General features: G+C 55.8%; 3 protein-coding genes across 6 annotated transcripts; 1 reads left to right on the top strand and 2 right to left on the bottom strand.

Annotated features, from left to right (window-relative positions):
• Positions 1 to 843: 843 nt before the first annotated feature.
• On the bottom strand, positions 844 to 11,949 carry S100A14 (S100 calcium binding protein A14). Of its 2 annotated transcripts, none has more exons than XM_032318783.1 (4): positions 11,836 to 11,949; positions 2,376 to 2,484; positions 1,795 to 1,941; positions 844 to 1,572 (listed from the first exon to the last, which is right to left on the bottom strand). In XM_032318783.1, exons 2-4 carry the CDS (start codon positions 2,403 to 2,405, stop codon positions 1,435 to 1,437), a joined length of 315 nt encoding a protein of 104 aa, XP_032174674.1. In that variant the 5' UTR covers positions 2,406 to 2,484; positions 11,836 to 11,949; the 3' UTR covers positions 844 to 1,434. The 2 variants fall into 2 exon arrangements, with proteins under 2 accessions (XP_032174674.1, XP_032174673.1); XM_032318782.1 differs by lacking the exon at positions 11,836 to 11,949 and adding an exon at positions 2,852 to 2,962.
• Positions 5,035 to 12,791, bottom strand: S100A13 (S100 calcium binding protein A13). Of its 2 annotated transcripts, none has more exons than XM_032318788.1 (3): positions 12,658 to 12,791; positions 11,836 to 11,995; positions 5,035 to 5,555 (listed from the first exon to the last, which is right to left on the bottom strand). In XM_032318788.1, the coding sequence occupies exons 2-3, from the start codon at positions 11,986 to 11,988 to the stop codon at positions 5,412 to 5,414; spliced, it is 297 nt and encodes a 98-aa protein (XP_032174679.1). In that variant the 5' UTR covers positions 11,989 to 11,995; positions 12,658 to 12,791; the 3' UTR covers positions 5,035 to 5,411. The 2 variants fall into 2 exon arrangements, with proteins under 2 accessions (XP_032174679.1, XP_032174680.1); XM_032318789.1 differs by lacking the exon at positions 12,658 to 12,791 and adding an exon at positions 12,341 to 12,536.
• A 309-nt stretch (positions 12,792 to 13,100) lies between these two features.
• S100A1 (S100 calcium binding protein A1) lies at positions 13,101 to 16,888 on the top strand. Of its 2 annotated transcripts, none has more exons than XM_032318792.1 (3): positions 13,101 to 13,443; positions 15,408 to 15,572; positions 16,585 to 16,888. In XM_032318792.1, the coding sequence occupies exons 2-3, from the start codon at positions 15,432 to 15,434 to the stop codon at positions 16,726 to 16,728; spliced, it is 285 nt and encodes a 94-aa protein (XP_032174683.1). In that variant the 5' UTR covers positions 13,101 to 13,443; positions 15,408 to 15,431; the 3' UTR covers positions 16,729 to 16,888. The 2 variants fall into 2 exon arrangements, with proteins under 2 accessions (XP_032174683.1, XP_032174681.1); XM_032318790.1 differs by having other exon boundaries at positions 13,121 to 13,443; positions 15,420 to 15,572.
• Positions 16,889 to 17,420: the final 532 nt, after the last annotated feature.

Genomic DNA, 17,420 nt, shown 5'->3' with positions numbered 1-17,420 from the left:
GTCACCTGCCCAGATCACAGGGGTCACTGGGAGCCCAGTTTCAGGGTCCCCCAACAGACAAGTTCAGGCTGCTTTCCAGGCCAGTCTGGCCAGCCCCAGAAACTTCCTTGCTGTTAGGGTTTTAGGAGCAATGCCTGATTTCTGTGGCCCCAGTCAGAAGCGGCCCTGGAGCCCCTGCTCTTCCGACTCCAGTTGCAACCTCCAGGAGCTGACACTCATTCCCAGGACCTGCCATGGGCAGCAGGAGACTCTCGTGGGAACACCCCGCCACCCCTTCCCCAGAACACACAAGGGAATTGGCCAGGAGAGACCTCAGCTCTGGGCACCTGCTCTGCGTCAGGCTCTCCGCTGAAGACTTTATGTGACGTGTCCATTATCCTCCCAACAGATTTGTGAGCCACAAGCAGACCCCATTTTATAGGTGAGGAAACTGTGCTCTAGGAGCATGCCCGGAGCTCCAAAGATAATGGACGGCAGAGCTGGGGGAGTTCGGGCTGCTTGGCCTGTTTCTCAGCCCCGCCTTTCTCTTGCTGCCAGTCAGCCAGGCTCCAGCACACCTGGGTTCCTAACCACTTCCCGGGTGAGCACTTGTGGCCCCCTCTCCTGTCAGGGGACCAGCCCCTTGGTGAAGAGAAGCCTATCCTTCAGAGACAACCTAGTCCCCAGCTTTGGGGCCTGGTAACCATCCTCAAGCCAAATCCATGAGAAAAGCAAGTCCCACTAACTCCCACTGCAACCACCACAGCCCCACGCATCCCACTGCCACCCAGGACTCTGCCACCCCCCAAACCGCCTACTGTCCCAGGTGGGGGGTGGGTGTCCAGTCAAGACAACATCTTTCACTTTTTTTCCATTTTTTATTAATCGAATGATACAAAACAACCATCATTCTTTAAATGCCCAAGCACCCAGTTGGTCCTCTGCCTCCCCTGCTCTCTTCCCCGACCGACCCTCGCCCAAGGACAGAGGCCTCACCCAAGGAAAGAGGCCAGGGAGGAGGCTGGGCCAGAGCTGGAGGCGGGAAGGTGGAGCCCTGGACACAACTACCATTTGGGGTGAGGATTAGGAAGAGTAGGTTCCCAGAGACCCTTTTTAGCACCAAATATCCTGCCCCATCCCCAGGCCCCTTCTTCAAATCATTTCCAGTAGCCCACCTCCTCTCTGCCCTTCCCCCCAACCAAAGTACCTGGCCCTTACACCATCCTTATCCCTCTAGCACTCACCACATCCGTCCCTGCCCCACCCCCACCCCCCAGCCTCCCTCTGGCGGGGATTCCCGGGCTGGCAATGTTGGAGAGCCCTGGGAAGGGTCACCAAGGACTCGAGCCCTGCAGGGGTGAAGCAGGTGCAGACCGGGGAATCACATACTGGTGGTAGAGAGGACTTTTATTTCTAGGCCCCAACATCCCCCCCAAGAATTCCAGGGAAAGGTTCTCAGCTGCCCCGGACAGGGCTTTCCAGCTTCACACTCCTGGCTGCTTCTCCAATCAGCTCCCAGAAACTCCCAAACTCTAGTTTAGAGTCGTTACAGCTGCCCAAGTTGGCGATTTTCTCTTCCAGCCCACCGTTGCTCTAAGGGGAGGGAAAAGACCGCAGCTCAGCAAGGCAGAACCTCCCTCTCCTGGCTTCACCCTGCCCTGGGGCGGGAAGCCAAACCGGGGCCCACCTGGCACAGGCAAGGGGAGGGGCTAAGGGTGGGAGTGCCTGGGGCCCCGGGGCGGTGTGGGTGGGGTCCTGAGGACCTTGGGGTGGGGGGGGGGAGTCGGGGTGCCTGGGGCGGAGCCCCGTCAGTACCGGCATGAGGTGAGGCAGCTGCTGGGTGACCAGGTCCTGAAGTTCAGAAGGGGTCAGCGTCTCCTTCCCACCCTCCACAGAGTACTGGTGGAAGTTCTTGATGAGGGTCTCGATGGCCCTCTCCACGTCACTGAATTCCTGCTCATCCTGAGGGCGGGGGACATCACCACCTCAGGGAAGCTCCACTCACCCCAACAACACCCTACCTCCCCAAGCCCCCCTAGGCCAGCGGGGCAGAAGGCAGCTGGAAGGCACAGGAGCTGCCCCCACTCCAGAGCCCAGCATCTAGCCCCCACCCCCTCTGGCCTCCGCCCCGAGCCCAGCAGGGCTCCCTCCCTGTCACCGGAGGCCCCCACGCAGGATGAGTCCTATATAGAGGCACAGACACCTCTTCCCAGGAGGGCTCCTTGTGTGGACGCAGCATCGCATGTGCTGGACACCACTTAAGAGTCTGGCTCTTCTGGGCAAGGTCTAGGGTAAAAGGCGGGCCCAAGGCAAGGGGGAGAAGTCAGTGGGGACGCAGACCCTCAGGGTGGAAGACGGAGCGCGAGAACGGAAAAGCCGGGCACGCACGGGCCCACCTCAGCGCTGGCTGACCGACACTGTCCCATGGTGCCCGGTGTGCTTGTCCTGGCAAGAGCTGTGTCGTCCTATGGCTGGCGCCGGGGAAGCCGATGGCTCATGATCTGCCTGGAGAGGAGGGAGACGGAGGGGAGGGGAGGGCTCAGTATTTCTTCCTCAACTATCGCCTCCGGCCTCACTCAGGAGGTCAGAGCCAACTCCACGCAAGGCCCAGTCCCTGCGCAGGATCCTGGCAGGAGCTAAGGTCACAGTTCCCAGGACCACCCGTTTAGAGGGAATCCTCTGGGCCTCCCCCTAGACCAAGCCTCCCACTTCTCCCACCCCTCACCTCTGCTTTGCGCGCACACAGAGACACCCGGCCTGTAGGACCTGACTCCCAGCCCTTGTCCTGGCAGGCTAGGGTAGGAGAGCCGAACACTGCCCTTTGGACAGGGTTAGGGCAGTCCGTCTACGCGAAAAGCCCTGGCATCCTTACCTGCTGGGAGCCGTTGGGACAGACGCTAGGCGTCCGTGCACCTGAGCTCAGCTCTTATACCTGGGGGCAGGGCGGGACGCGGGGGCGGGGCCGCCTCCCCGAACCGCCCCCGCTGTTTGCGCTGTTCCCGCGGGCTGGGCGGGGAACCAGTGTGGCTCCACCCCCCACTGGCCAGAGCTCCGCCCACCCTGCGGCCAAGGGAACTCTGGGGGGCTGGGCCTGGACGGCCCCTGGCCCCAGACCCGCAGGCAGAGTAAAGGCCAGAGAAAGGGAAGCGAAGAGTGGGGGCTTGGCAACACGGCGGGCTCAAGCGCGGGAGGAAAGTCCTGAAGAATTGTAGGGCAGGGAAGTGGAGGGGCTTTGGGTCAATAACCAGGAAAGAAGGAGACTCAGAGGCTGACAGAGGCAGGGCTGGTGGTCCAGGGGGAATGAGGGACATGGGAGTCTCCAGGGGCCACTCTGCACTTTGCCAGGTCACACACATGCCCTCTTACTCTTCCCACCAGGGCCAGTCTGGGTGGTGCCACTCGTACCTGCAGTCCCCACAGCTGAGGGGGGCGAGGAGCCACAGAAGGGCGGCCTGGGAGAGAGGCCCGGATGGAGTGTTGTCCTGATCTCGGTTCAGCTCCCCTCAGACAGCCCACCTGTATGAGACCCAGATGGGCTACCTGGCCCGTTAGCAACCTCTCCAGACAGGTCGGGCTGCCTACTGCTCCCTCCCTCAGAACCCCAGGCCTTCCCAAACCGCCCCCCAATCCAGTGCCCAGGAGGACACCCAGGAAGCCTGGAATGACAGCTCCTCCCCACCCCCCCACCCCCACCCCCGCCCGATGGGGAGGGGGAAAGGAGAAGAGCAGGTGAGTCAGTGTGGTCAAGGCAAGGATGGGGCAGATCCCAAAGCCTGAACTCTGAAGTCAGGAGCCTGTCTCCCAAGCCCCTCCCAGCCCCTTTCTCCTTCTAGGGCTCCCCCATACTTCTAGAAGTGTCTCCATGAGAAGGCCCCCCCAGGAGTGTCCTATCATCCTGTGTTTCTCTGATGGTCTCAATCTGGGACCCTCTGAGGGGTCAATTTGAGGGTTTCTCCCAAGAACGCTTCAAACTTGGATCCTGGGAGAAGCGTCAGTCTGGGGGACCCTCCTGAGGTCTCTCAGTGTGGGGAAGCTCCCTGTGAGTTCCCCTCAGGGATATCTTCAGCCAAATGACCCCTCAAAGAGTCCCAGCCTGGGGTCCTTCCAGAGCCTCTCAGTCTGAGGGCACTTAGATGGAAGGTCTCAATCTAGGGCCCTTTCTGATGTGTTTGGTGTGTGGAAGAGAGGTTGTCTCAGCCTAAATGTTCCTCTGGAGTCACGGACGCGAGACACCGGCAGTGACAGCTGCCGGAAGGCTTTACCCACTGGGCTGCCCTGCTTCGGCTCGCTCCGCTGGCGGGCAATGCGAACCATCGGCCCCTCAAGCCAAGGCGGATGGGGAGAGGGGCGCCATAGCCATGTCAGTCTTCATACCAGAACCTTGTGTCCGTTCTTCCGCCTCTCCCCTGCTATGCAGGGAGGGAGGAGGGAGGGCCTAGTGTTCCCATGTTTTCCACCCAGAGAGGATCCGTTCATCACAGAGGCTATGGAACACCAACCCAGTTCACCTATTCTTGTCTTTGTGCGCTCAGCCTCTCCGAAATGTGTCTCCTCATCTCTAACACAGGACTTACAAATAGCGCCTCCCTGGAGCGAAGTGGGGCCTAGACAGGAACAAGCCTGAGGGTGGAACCTGTGGTGGTGAGCCCAGGGTGGTGTGTGGAAGTGAGGGACCACTGAGGTCTGCTCCTGAGATCATGACCACACTGTATGTTAACTAACTAGAATTGAAATAAAAATGTGAAAAAAAATAGTAGTACCTTCAAGGGCTGTGAGAATTAACTAACGTAACACAGGGAAGTGTTCAGTTCTGTGCCTGGAGGACAGCAAGCCCAGCACAGCTCCAGGCTCTCATCAACACCCAAGGATCAAAGCCCAGGAATAAGAACAGTGGGACTGAGACCATGCCCCAGGAGGCCCCAGAAGGACAGGACCACACCCACCCCAGAGATTGTCCCCTTGTTCCATAGGCTCGCTCATCCACCGGTTCCTTACTGAGCACTACCCCATGAAAGACCTGGTGTGAGCCGCTGCAGAATTCAGAGACAACTAACATTCTTGGTCCTTCAAGAGCGCATAACTTTTCTTTAAGATTTTATTTATTTATTTGAGAGAGAGCACAAGCAGGGAAGCAGTGGAGGGAGAGAGAAGCAGACTCCCTGCTGAGCAGGGAGCCTCATGGGGGGCTCGATCCCAGGACCCTGAGATCATGACCTGAGCCGAAGGCAGCTGCTTCACCAACTGAGCCACCCAGGAGCCCCAAAAGGTCATAACTTTTGGACCCACTCTTGGGTCAGGGCAGAACTTTCCCACTGTCTACTCCCAAGAGCAGAAAGAGGAGAGGATATTTCAAGGAAGAGGCTTTTTGCGGGGGGTGGGGGGGGTGGGCTCTGCCCTGCCGGCCCTGCCAAGCACTATCCTGCTCAGGAGCTTTACTTCTTGTGCGTCTCCAGGGCCCTCTCCCTCCGGATCTCCTTGGCCAGCTCCCCTATCAGTCTCCAGTACTCGTGGAACTTGAGCTCAGAGTCCTGATTCACATCCAAGCTCTTCATCTTCTCATCTAAGGAGCCCACGTCCTGAGGAGACACAACGGAAGGGCTGGGGTTAGAAGTGAGGGTTCTCGAGGCAGGGAGAGAGGAAAGAGCTGCTGACCTCCGTTCTCATCACACAGGAGCTGCCCCACTGTGGCCCGGGGACAGCAGGGCCATGGTGTCAGGTCTTCACAGCCTCTCCACACCTGTCGGGCTCCAAGGGTGGCGGCCGCCGAAGGAAGTAGGGGACCTGGCTTGTAATGTTGGCCACCATGTAAATAGTCCCACCACGGCTGATTGTGAAGCACACACGGGCGTCCCCGAATGCAGAGCTGGGAAGAGATGCCCACAGGTGAGGCGGACCCAGCACACCATTGCACCTGCCATTTGCTCAACGGCACCCAGCGAGCCCTGGGGCAGGGACCCACTCTGGCCATCCTCAGAGCCTTCTCAGAATTTCCTCCTTCCCAGAAAGCTAGAGAAGTTCACAGCCCTAAGCTGCGCATCTGCATAAGCCCAACGTCAACTCGTTTTTGTTTCCGGTTTGGTTATTAACCTGTTTGACCAGAGGAATGGCAAAGACGTGGTGGGGTATCTGGTTTTGTCCTTGACGAAGTCTGTCAGGACAGGCCTGTGAAATCAAAGGATACTGTATACTGGACCCCGGATCAAAGGATCTGTTACTAGATAAACAATCACAACCAAGACACAGTCTGTGGAACAACAGATCGGAGTCACACTGGAGAAGGTGCCGCAGGCAGAGCCCAAAGCTCAGTATTTCGATCAGCATTTGCTCGAAGGCAGAGAAGACCGCCAGATCCACAAAAGGCACAAAACTAAAGCTAATTCAGAGAAAAGCTAAGCAAGACCTTTGTAAAAGCCACAATCGCTTTTTTTCTTTAAAGATTTTATTTATTTATTTGGCAGAGAGAGAGAGATCACAAGTAGGCAGAGAGGCAGGCACAGAGACTGGGGGAAGGAGGCTCCCCACTGAGCAGAGAGCCCGACCCCAGGATCATGACTTGAGAAAGCAGGGGCTTCACCGACTGAGCCCCCCAGGCACCCCCCCAATCATGCTTAACTGCAAAACTCGGTAAGAATTGTCCACGGAAGGCAAAGATGCCCAGTTTAACATTATATTGGGAGGAGGGGAAACATACAATTAATCAAGAGAAAGAAAGAAAAGGCATAAGTATGAGGAAAGAAGAGCCAAACCCACCTCTTACTATATCAGCAAGTATGTAATTGAAGAGCTTGGAAAAACCAAGAGCATAATGACTACTATCGTGGCAACTGTGAGCACTGAGCAGTGCTGACTATTCCAAGGCCTGTTCTACACACAGGACAGGACTTACTCCATTTAACCCCACACTGTGCTGGAATGACGGGGATCTTGTCCACTTTGGTCGCCACTGGAAGCCCAGGGCCGGGGAGAATGTCTGGCACATAGCAGATGCCAGTTGGCCACTGTAACCCAAAGCCTAGCACAGTGTCAGCACAGGGCACAGTAGGTGCTCAATAAATACTTACTAAATGCAAAGCCAGTCCAACAAGGGAGATGTTATTACGTGTCTATTTCACAGATAAGAAATTCAGGCTCAGAAAGAGTAAATGACCAGGGATAATAAGCTAGAATCTGCATTTGTACCTAGATTTTCTGACTCAAAGCTTATGCTCTTATCCACTCCTCTGTATTTCTTCCCCCCAAAAACTATTAGAAATGATAAAGTGGGGGCGCCTGGGTGGCTCAGTGGGTTAAAGCCTCTGCCTTCGGCTAAGGTCATGATCCCAGGATTCTGGGATCGAGCCCCACGTCGGGCTCTCTGCTCTGCAGGGAGCCTGCTTCCTCCCTTCTCTCTCTCTGCCTGCCTCTCTGCCTACTTGTGATCTCTCTCTCTCTGTCAAATAAGTAAAATCTTAAAAAAAAAAAAAAAAAAAGAAATGATAAAGCGTCTGATTACAATATTAACACACAAACCCAATGCTTTTTAGGGGTATGAATATTAACCAGTCAGAAAGTGTAAGAAAGATCCTGTTTAAAACAGGGGTGCCGGGACGCCTGGGTGGCTCAGTTGGTTGAGCAGCTGCCTTCGGCTCAGGTCATGATCCCAGCGTCCTGGGATCGAGTCCCGCATCAGGCTCCTTGCTCTGCAGGGAGCCTGCTTCTCCCTCTGACTATGCCTGCCACTCTGTCTGCCTGTGCTTGCTCTCTCTCTCTGACAAATAAATAAATAAAATCTTTTAAAAAAAATAAGTAAATAAAAAATAAAAATAAAAATAATTAAAAAAAATAAAACAGGGGTGCCGAGACGCCTGGGTGGCTCGGTTGGTTAAGTGGCTGCCTTCGGCTCAGGTCATGATCCCGGCGTCCTGGGATCGAGTCCCCACATCGAGCTCCTTGCTTGGCGGGGAGCCTGCTTCTCCCTCTGCCTCTGCCTGCCTCTCTGTCTGCCTGTGTTTGCTCTCGCTTCTCTCTCTATGACAAATAAATAAATAAATAAATAAATCTTTTAAAAAAAAAAATCGTTTTAAAACAGGGGTGCCAAAAAGATTAAAAATTTAAAAATAAAACAGGGGCACCTGGGTGGCTCAGTCGTTAAGCGTCTGCCTTCGGCTCAGGTCACGATCCCGGGATCCCATGTCAGGTCCTGGGATGGAGACCCATGTCGGGCTCCCTGCTCAGCAAGAAGCCTACTTCTCCCTCTCCTACACCCCTGCTTGTGTTCCCTCTCTCGCTGTGTCTGTCTCTGTCAAATAAATTAGCAAAATCTTAAAAAAAGAAAAAGAAAAAATAAAATAGTAACAAATGGGGGTGCCTGGGTGGCTCAGCAGGTGAAGCGTCCACCTTCGGCTCAGGTCGTGATCTCAGGGTCCTGGGATCGAGCCCCACATCGGGCTCTCTTCGCAGCAGGAGGCCTGCTTCTCCCTCTCTCACTCCTCCTGCTTGTGTTCCCTCTCTCGCTCTCTGTCTCTCTCTGTCAAATTAATAAATAAAATCTTAAAAAAGAAAAGAAAAAAAAGAAACCTATTAAGCTTTTGTGAAGAAAAATGAACTGAAGACCATAAGAGAAAACATGATTAGAAAAATGTACCCTTTTTTTTGAAAGACTCAGTAGTGTCAAGATGTCAGTTTTCCCTGAAATATAATTTTATATGATCCTATTAAATACCTACAGGATTTTCTTGAGACTTATTTTATTTTGGGGCGCCTGGGTGGCTCAGTGGGTTAAGCCTCTGCCCTTGGCTCAGGTCATGATCTCAGGGTTTTGGGGTCAAGCCCCGCACCTTCTCATCAAGCCCCACGTCACATCTCCCTGCTTCCCTCTCTCTCTCTCTGCCTGCCTCTCTGCCTACTTGTGATCTCTGTCTGTCAAATAAATAAATAAAATCGTAAAAAAAATAATCTATTTTATTAATAAAAAAAATTTTTTATTTTGCTTTTTTTTAAGTAATGTCTACATCCAACATGGGGCTCAAACTCACAACCCTGAGTTCAAGAGTCACACATTCTCCTGACCGAGCCACCCCAGGCCCATGGTTCCATTTTTAAAAAGCTATTTGTAGAACAGTAGGTAAGATGCATTTATTTGTTTACTCACTCAGCAATTCTTATTCTTTTATATTTTTCAAATTTTTCAAATTCACACGCTTTTTTTTTCGATTTCACTCACTGTGTATCTGCTCTAAGTGCTGGAGATAAAATGGTGAGTGAGTCCTTTCCTTCACTCTTGGTAACATGCAAGTGTGTACAGGAGTCAAGCTGTGATGGGTGTGTTGCAAAGGAAAATAAAGGAGGTAAAGGAATAGAGGGCAAGGGCGGTGATCTTTGCATTCTAAGGTGAAGGAAGGCGAAGCTGAGGACTTGTCATCTGAGCAGAAATCAGAGTTCAGAGAGGAAGATGACTAGCCAGCGCCTCAGGAGTGAGCATTTTGGACCAGGAGGGCAAATCAGTGTAAGTAACTTTGCTGCATTTGAGTTTTGCTATAAAGGGGAGCAGAGATAGAAGACAGCTCGAGGGAGTTACAGACCCAAGAGAGAGGGCTGAGTTCTTCTCTTTTTTTTAAGATGGGGGCAGTACAGTGTATTGGGAAACCGATCAGAACAATCCCGTGGAGAAGGAAAACTGATGACGCAAGACAGAGGAGGAGGAGCTCTAAGAGTCCAGGTTTCAGTGGGTGAGAAAGGTCGGAGTCGGGCAGCAGAGGAAGGACTGTCTGCCTGGGGGGAGACCGATGCCTCAGGGGACAGGCAGGCGGCTCAGCACAGCTCTTCATAGGCTCCGGGAGACAGTACATAGGAGTTTCCTGATTGCTCTTATTTTCTCTGAGAAAATTTCTCAGAGAGAGGGACTATGTGGACAGAGGGATTAGAGTTGGAGAGGAAAAGTTGTGAAATTATCATCTGAAAGAGCTGGCGAATGGTGACGGCTGTGCCAAGGGCCCCCTTGCAGTCTGTTACAGAATTAAAGAGAGACAAGTCAACACTGTGTATCAACTATACTCAATCAAATAAATAATAATAACAAAAATAATAAAGTGGGACAAGTCAACATGGCAGCACCTTTTCCTGCAGCCAGACTCCGCTACACAAAGTGCAGGGGCAGAACGGTCCACAGACAGATTGAGGAGGTTGTTTATTTTTTTGAGAATGGACATTTTTGCCTTATTTTGGATCTGAGAGAGAATGGTAGCTCTAACCCTCAAGTTAATGGCGGTGAAAGACTGGACTTAACCTGGGTTGGGATTCTGTCAACCGGCGCAGGGAGAAAGGATCAAGGGAGCCGAGGGACTGACCGTAGAACGCTGCTGAGCGGGAAGAGAACGCAGGGCATGAGGGGGTGACAGGGTCGGGAGCCTGATGGTCCCCGCAGAGCCGAGGAAACTGAGTGGAGGAACAGAACTGGAATGGCAGGAGGTGGTACTCAGGGAGAAGGAGGCTTGAAACAGATTCTGGAGGTGGTACATTATTTTGGTAATGTCAGGATCTGTAGCAAGAACAGAGGAGTGGGTGCTCAGAACCTGGACAGAATCCTTGGAAGCTAGGGGTTGAGAAAGTTGAAAGGCTCCGGTGTGCAATGAATTCTGTGTGCCGACGGAGGACCCCAACAAAAGCCATGATGAAAAACAGTAAAGCAGGAGTTGAACCCACAAGGAAGGCAAGAAGGGGGCAGGTTCCAAGGAGCTGTGTGTCGCAGGAAGAAGAAGAAACAAAGATCTGGAAGCAGTGACAAAAAGCTAAGAGGTCACTTCCTGCACTTCCAGGCCCGGAGGGACTCGGATTTGAAGATAAAATCAGTCACCATGTGGCAAAGCTACAGGGACTGTTGACCCTAGAGTCTCAAGTCTCTGGAGAGAAAAGGAAGGGAAAAGTCTCATAAGTCTAGGGATGCAGCAGATTTTGCAGATGACAGACTGTTTCCAAGACATGTTTGTGGTTTGTATTTTTTTTTTAAGAAATCCATATCCAGGGACACCTGGGTGGGGGGGCGCTCAGTCTATTAAGTGTCTGCAGCTAGGGTCATGACCCCAGGGTTCTGGGATTGAGCCCTGCATCAGGCTCCCTGCTCAGCAGAGAGCCTGCTTCTCCCTCTCCCTCTGTCTGCTGCTCCCCTGCTTGTGCTTTTTCTCTCTCTGTGTCAAATAAATAAATAAAATCTTTTTAAAAAATCCGTATCCACACACTTTCACATGCCTGCAAATTCTCAGAAAGTGTATAAAAGAGCCTGTTGACAGCCTACTGTAATTAGGCAACTCGGAGATGAACTCCATGCTCCTATTCAGCCCTACTCAGCCCAGCGGGTAAGAGAAAAGGGGTGACCTGATCGGGCACATTACTGAGGGGATTCCCAGAGGGGGTAAGTAGTCAAAGATTCCTTCTTACAGCCCCCCACCCCCAACCCGAGGATCTATCACTCCATGAACTGGGCTATGTTTCCATCTGTGACAAACCCCTTCCTACAGCTGGGCCTCAGTTTCCATACATGTGAAGTGAGGAATTTGGACAGTGTTTTCTCTTGGCCTCCTTCTAGCACTGACGGTCTACAGCCCTTCTGGAACGCACCTCTGGCTCCCCTCCCGTTCTGGGGAGATGAGACCAGAGAGGCACACCCGGGCTTCCAGCAGCACTGAGGGGAGCACAAAGCCCGGTAAGGCACTTGCACACTCACCAGCGCAGTGTCCCCAAGCTACACGTGTACACAGCCACCCACGCCCTTCTCCACCACACACCTGAAGTCACATTATGTGCCCAGAAACATCACCTCCCAGCCACGGTGTCCCGCAGCCACTGTCTTCCAAAATCTGAGGCCCAGAGACCCCTACCTACCTTGAGCAAGTGAGGCAACTGCTGAGTGGCCAGTTCCCTAAACTCATTGATGCTGAGACTGCCCTTCCGGCCCTCCTGCCCCGCGAAGGTGAAGAAGGTGGTGACCACCGTCTCAATGGCCGCCTCCAGCTCCGTCAGTGGCTCTGCCGCCATCAGGACTCTGTAGGGCAGGGGAGGAGAGAAAGGGAGAGATAGAACAGACCAGACGGCCCCTGCCCTGGCATTGCCCCCTCCCGCCCCAGCTGGAAGCAGCGCAGTGGGGAAGGAGTCAGGGGACAGGGATGGGGCCTGAGGCAGGGGACCAGCGTGGGTGGGGGCAGGGGTGTCTGCTTCCAGAAAGCCCATCCTCTCTGGGTCTGAGCCTGGTGGTCCCCTCCAAGCGCCGGTGTCTCAGGAACCCCTTGATGGTGGCGATCCTATGGGCCGGAGACCTCTCCGAGAGGAGGCACTTTGGAGCGGCCCCTCTGCGGCCTCCCGTCCCCAGGGCCCTTTCCTGGGAGCTCACCCGGCCCCCACGGGGTCACGAGGCGGCCGGGCTCCACCGCCTGTCTGCGCGGGGCCCACGCGCTCCGGGGCCTCTGTTCCCCGCGGGGCAGCGCGGGGTCAGGCCGGCGGCCGGCCGCGGTCAGGGTCAGGCCGCGGAGACCCCGCCCCGCGGGGGCAGCGGGCACAGCGCCCAGCCGCCTGCTCCGGCCCCCGGCCGCCGCTGCCCTCCGCGGGGACGCCGCCTCCCGAGCCCCGGGACGAGCCGGCTGCGCAGGCGCCCGCGAGCGCCCAGGGGCGGGCAGGCGCCGGAGCCCAGGGTGGGGGCGCCGGACTCACCGCGGCAGGGGAGGCGGGCGGCTGGCGCAGGGGCCGCGGGGCCGCGCGAGCACAGCCCCCGCCCGGCGCGGAGGCGTCCGGCCAGCGCCGGGATGCGGAGCGAGGAGACCGCCCAGGCCCGCCTCCCGCCGCCTCCCGCCGCCTCCCGCCCCCCAGCATCTGGGCGGGGTGCCGGGTCCCCCGGGCGGCCCCCGCGCGCCCCTCTGCAGGGGAAGGGGAGGCGGGAAGGCGCGGGCGTCCTAGAGGCCCGAGAGGGGGACCCTGCGGCCCAAGACCCCCAAGGGGCTCCCACACACCGAGGGGAACCCCGCTGAGGAGGAAGAGCCCCTGGACCGAAGTCTCTCCGCGGGGGCCGGACTAAAACCCCTCCGTGAGACTCCCAGGATCTAAGGGTTCCCTGAGCGGTCCCCTCACTGAGACCCCGGCAGGCCCCTCCCGTTCCTGCCGGCGCTTCCGTGGGGCGGGGGAGTGGGGGGAGGCCGTGCCGTGTCCTCCCAGGACCTTTCTCACCCCCCTCCTTCCTCCTGGGCCCTGCCTGCTGGGGCCCAGCAGGCAGGGGGAGGCAACTGAGGCTGCACAAGAGGACACAGGCCAGCCTGTTCTAGCCCAGGAGACAGAGGGCGCCTCTGTCCACTCCTGGGTGTCTGTCTGTGAAGGGGTGGAGCCGGTGGGGGGGAGCAGCGGGGGCAGGACCGCAGACAGGTCTCCCCACACAGCTCCCTTAGTCACACTTGCAGACTCTTCTGTCTGTCCAGAACCCGCTCCCACCTCAGGTCCAGGCTGACAGTGAGTATCCTGCGTCATCTGGGCTAGGTCTCTGCTGTGGCCAGCTTGGGGGAAAGGGGACTTCAGCGGCCCTCCGAAAGCCTGGGGACAATCGCACTGTGCTGGCCTGAGGGGCTGGGAGGAGTTCAAGTGACAGCAGCTGAGGATTTGGGGGAGACAAGGTGTGGACCGTAGTGCAGGGAAGCCAACGAAGGTCGGACCTCTCGGAGGCAGGTCCGTGCTATTCCTCCGAGAATGAAGAAGCCAGTGGGGAGCCCAGCCACCAAGCTCCCAGGACATGAGGCCCTCCTACCACAGAGCCCTCAGAATGGCCTCCCAAGGCTCCCTCCATCTCCCAGGTGCTGGGGAAGGGAGCCAGCTCCCACCTTGCTTCCAGTTGGGTAAGAATAAGAAAGCAAAGGGAACTATTGCTTCTGTCCCCACCCCCACCGCCCAGCCTTGCCAAGTGCTCAGGTCCCCAGGAAGTCTGGGGGTGGCAGAGCATGGACCCTGTGAGATGAAGAGGGGGGCATTAGGGTACTACACCCACTCCCAACACTCCTTTCACATGGCCTTCCCTTTCTCCTCCTCCTTTCTTGGCCCAGACTTCCAGACTCCTCGCTCCTTCAAGTCTTCCCCTGTGTTTTCCTGTCCTCCCCTCCCTGCCAGAGTCCTCTCCTAGCCCCTACAGAAGAGCCCAGGCTGCTCAAGGGCTCCAGGCAACCCCTAAGTGCTCCTCCTGGATGGGGCCAGTAACTGAGCCACCAACAGCCCTCCCCCACAAGCACCCTTATCCCCTCCATCAGTCCCGGCTTGGGTTCCATCTCCCCCATGTCTCTGTGACAACTCCTTCTCTTGTCCAGAGTTCAGGTGACACTCACAAGGTTCCCATTGTAAAGGGGGAATGTCATCCGATCAGGGCCCATTGTTCAGCCCCCCAGGCCTGGGGAAGGACAAGGACACCTGATCTGAGACACCGGAGCTGCCCCCTGAGGCTGCGGAGGGAATGACCATCCCGAGGCCAAAAGAAAGAGGCCCGCTGGCTTGGCTTGGCAGTCCCCCGCCTCAGTACCCGCCCCCCCCCCATTTTCCTCTCTTCTCTCCAGCCCCTTCAGAGGACATACTCAGCCTTTTCTCTCCCCAAGCGTATATCAGACCGGTTCTCCCACTGCCATTGTCCTCACATCATCCAGGCTGGGCCTAGACAGGGGAGAGGGCCTCGGGAGGGACAAGGCCCCAGAGGTCTCCTCTCCCCCTCGCTGGGAGCCCTGGCTCTGAGGAAGGGCTTGGTCATTCCTCTCTCCCTTCTTACCATCACCGGATGGAAGGCCTGACACCGCAGAGAAGTAAGAGGTACCCCCCAGGGAAGCTGAAGGGACCTGTTCAGAGAGCAGAGTGAAGAACCCAAGGTGGCCCGGTCTGGTCTGCTGACAGGAAGCCCAAAGGCAGGCCTCTCCCCCTCCCCATGAAGTCTGGGGCCGGGCCCTCTGGCTGCCACTCTCTCCATCGGACTCCTTGCTGGAGGGAGGCCACAGAATCAAGGCCTTAGAGGAGAACACAGCCCACCGCCCCCAGCCACAGAACTCAGCTGTGCTAGGAGGGCAAGGCAGGGTAAAAATAGAGCACGGCAGTGACCTGTGACCGTCCCTGCCTGCCTGCCCCACCCTCCTTAGTGTCCACCCAGGCAGCAGGGAGCCACTGCAGAGTCCACTGCCGGCCCCTCGAGCCAGCCTGCTCCAGCTGCTCTACCTCCAGGGCCCCAGTCCCTGACTCCCTCTGCTGGGATGTGGAATGAGGCACACAGAGAACAAGCTGAGATTTAGGCCTCCTTGGGTTCCCACATCATAAGGTCCCAGGGAGTGATAACTGCAGTGTGGCTCTGATCTCAGGGCGATTTCAGGGGAGGGACCAAGACCAGCTCTGAGGGCTCTGCTCACCCCAACGCCAGATGCCCTGAGCTGGGTCCCCAACTTGCTTTCCTGCTGGGGACGGGGTAGGTGAGCTGCGAGATGGGCTCTGAGCTGGAGACAGCGATGGAGACGCTCATCAATGTGTTCCACGCGCACTCGGGCAAGGAGGGAGACAAGTACAAGCTGAGCAAGAAGGAGCTGAAAGAGCTGCTGCAGACCGAGCTCTCGGGCTTCCTGGATGTGAGCGCGCTGTGGGGGGCAGGGTGGGACGGGTGGGACGGACGTGGGGGGCAGGGTGGACGGGCAAGGGCTGGAGGAACACCCGGGCCCTCCCCAGCCCAGCTCCCTCCCGTCTTCCTCTTCTCCCAGACTTCTCGCCTGGGTGTTTCGGACTCCCCCACTTCTCCTGGTTCAAGACAAAATACCCTAATTTGTTAATCACGTATGAAGTGCTAGAACCCATGCAGATGCCTCATTAAAGAGGCCTCACGGTCTAGAAGGGGAAGACTAACCCATGAAAGAGGCCCCAGTCTCTGACCGGAAGCTCCCCGTGAAGCCTGGGGCCAGCCACTTAGGAACTACTCAGAGCTGTAACAATTGCCAGAAAGAACTTTGGGACAATACTAACGGGGCTGAAGGGGTTTTTCCAAGAAGCGGGCACTTGAGCCATGGGTTTCCATGGGAATATTATTAGGATAAATGTAGACATTTTAGGAGGTGTCTGCATGAACAAAGGCCTGGCAGAAAGGACGGGGAGCACGCTCAGTAGTTTCGACCAGAGCGAAGGATGTAGCAAAGCAGGTTGCAAATGCTGACAGGGGCCCTGTGGTGAAGAAGCCAGGAGAAAGCGTGCCAGCTTGGAGGTTCTATCCGGCCTGGGCTCCAGTTCTGACCCTCCCACCTTCCAGCTGTATGACTTGGGCGCATTATTCAACCACCAGCTGTTAATTTGGGAATAATGAACCCTACCTCATACTATTTGTGTCAGAATTAACAATTTTATAAGACAACCCCTGTAAAGCTTCTCTAGGCCCTCAAAATATGGTAACAGATGCTGGTAGTGCTCTGCTTTGTTAAGGGGTTTATTCTATAGGTAACAGGAGGCTGCAAATATTAGTTTTAAGGAAGGACTCACAACAGTCCCATAATTACATGTAGTTCTGCCTCTTGCTCTTCCCAATCAGCCACCGCATCCCCCCCCCCACCCCTGATTCAGGACTATGCGTCTCCCTTTTCATCTCCTCCCTCCCAGGCCCAGAAAGATGCAGATGCCGTGGACAAGGTGATGAAAGAGCTAGACGAGAATGGAGACGGGGAGGTGGACTTCCAGGAGTACGTGGTGCTGGTGGCTGCCCTCACTGTGGCCTGTAACAACTTTTTCTGGGAGAACAGCTGAGCAGACAGCCCCAGTGAGCAGCGCCCTTCCCCTTCCCTGATTCCCCCGCACCCCACTTTTTCCTCCCTGCACTCTTACCCTTGCCCACCCTCCATCAAGGGTGCAAGAGTAGAGGGCCAAGCCTGCCGCTCAACTTTCATTAAAGGCTCTTCTCTAGTCAGCTGCTGTGTGTCTCCTTTGGGGTCTGGGAGGGAGTGAGAAAGTCAAGGTTCCTCAATCCTAATTCACCTTATTTGGGTAGCGATCTTATTTGGAGAGGTCAAGGGGACATTACATCTTCCTAGTTGAATCCTCAAAGGCCCAGGAAGGTAGGTGTTCAAAGTTCCAGCTGGAAAGAAAGAATTTCCCTTCGGTCTGCCAAGAATATTTACTGAGGACTTACCATGTGCTAGAGACATTGTGTAGGAACTGGGGGTGCAGCAGGGCACAGAACAAACATGACTCTTACTCTCACGTGGGTCAAGTCCAGTAAGAATGCCAGACCATTAAACACACACAGAGAAAAGCTAGGAAGCAAACGAAAGGATCGTGATGTACCTATATGCAGAAGGGCTGAAGATGTGTTCACTCACTCATCCCTCAAACATCGGGGTGTGTTTATTGTGTACCCAGGCGTAAGAAAAATCCCGTGTAGGTCTGCGTCAAAACGCACATGGCCGGCAGACGGGGAGTGCATGGAAGGGAGACGCCGC

Source organism: Mustela erminea, chromosome 17 (assembly GCF_009829155.1).
Source record: "Mustela erminea isolate mMusErm1 chromosome 17, mMusErm1.Pri, whole genome shotgun sequence".
Taxonomy (NCBI): Eukaryota; Metazoa; Chordata; class Mammalia; order Carnivora; family Mustelidae; genus Mustela; species Mustela erminea.
Note: the sequence above shows the minus strand (reverse complement) of the source record. Positions and strands in the feature narration are given on the sequence as shown.

Bases quoted from the DNA above. Each gene is read 5' to 3' on its own strand.
- S100A1 (XM_032318792.1), top strand. From the start codon at position 15,432: ATGGGCTCTGAGCTGGAGACAGCGATGGAGACGCTCATCAATGTGTTC. The intron at 15,573-16,584 runs GTGAGCGCGCTG...CCTCCCTCCCAG, and splicing joins AGCTCTCGGGCTTCCTGGAT to GCCCAGAAAGATGCAGATGC.
- S100A13 (XM_032318788.1), bottom strand. From the start codon at position 11,988: ATGGCGGCAGAGCCACTGACGGAGCTGGAGGCGGCCATTGAGACGGTG. The intron at 5,556-11,835 runs GTAGGTAGGGGT...GTGTCTCCTCAG, and splicing joins AGTTGCCTCACTTGCTCAAG to GACGTGGGCTCCTTAGATGA.
- S100A14 (XM_032318783.1), bottom strand. From the start codon at position 2,405: ATGGGACAGTGTCGGTCAGCCAGCGCTGAG. The intron at 1,942-2,375 runs GTGGGCCCGTGC...CCCCGCCCTCAG, and splicing joins GTCGGTCAGCCAGCGCTGAG to GATGAGCAGGAATTCAGTGA. The intron at 1,573-1,794 runs GTACTGACGGGG...CCCTCCCCTTAG, and splicing joins AGCTGCCTCACCTCATGCCG to AGCAACGGTGGGCTGGAAGA.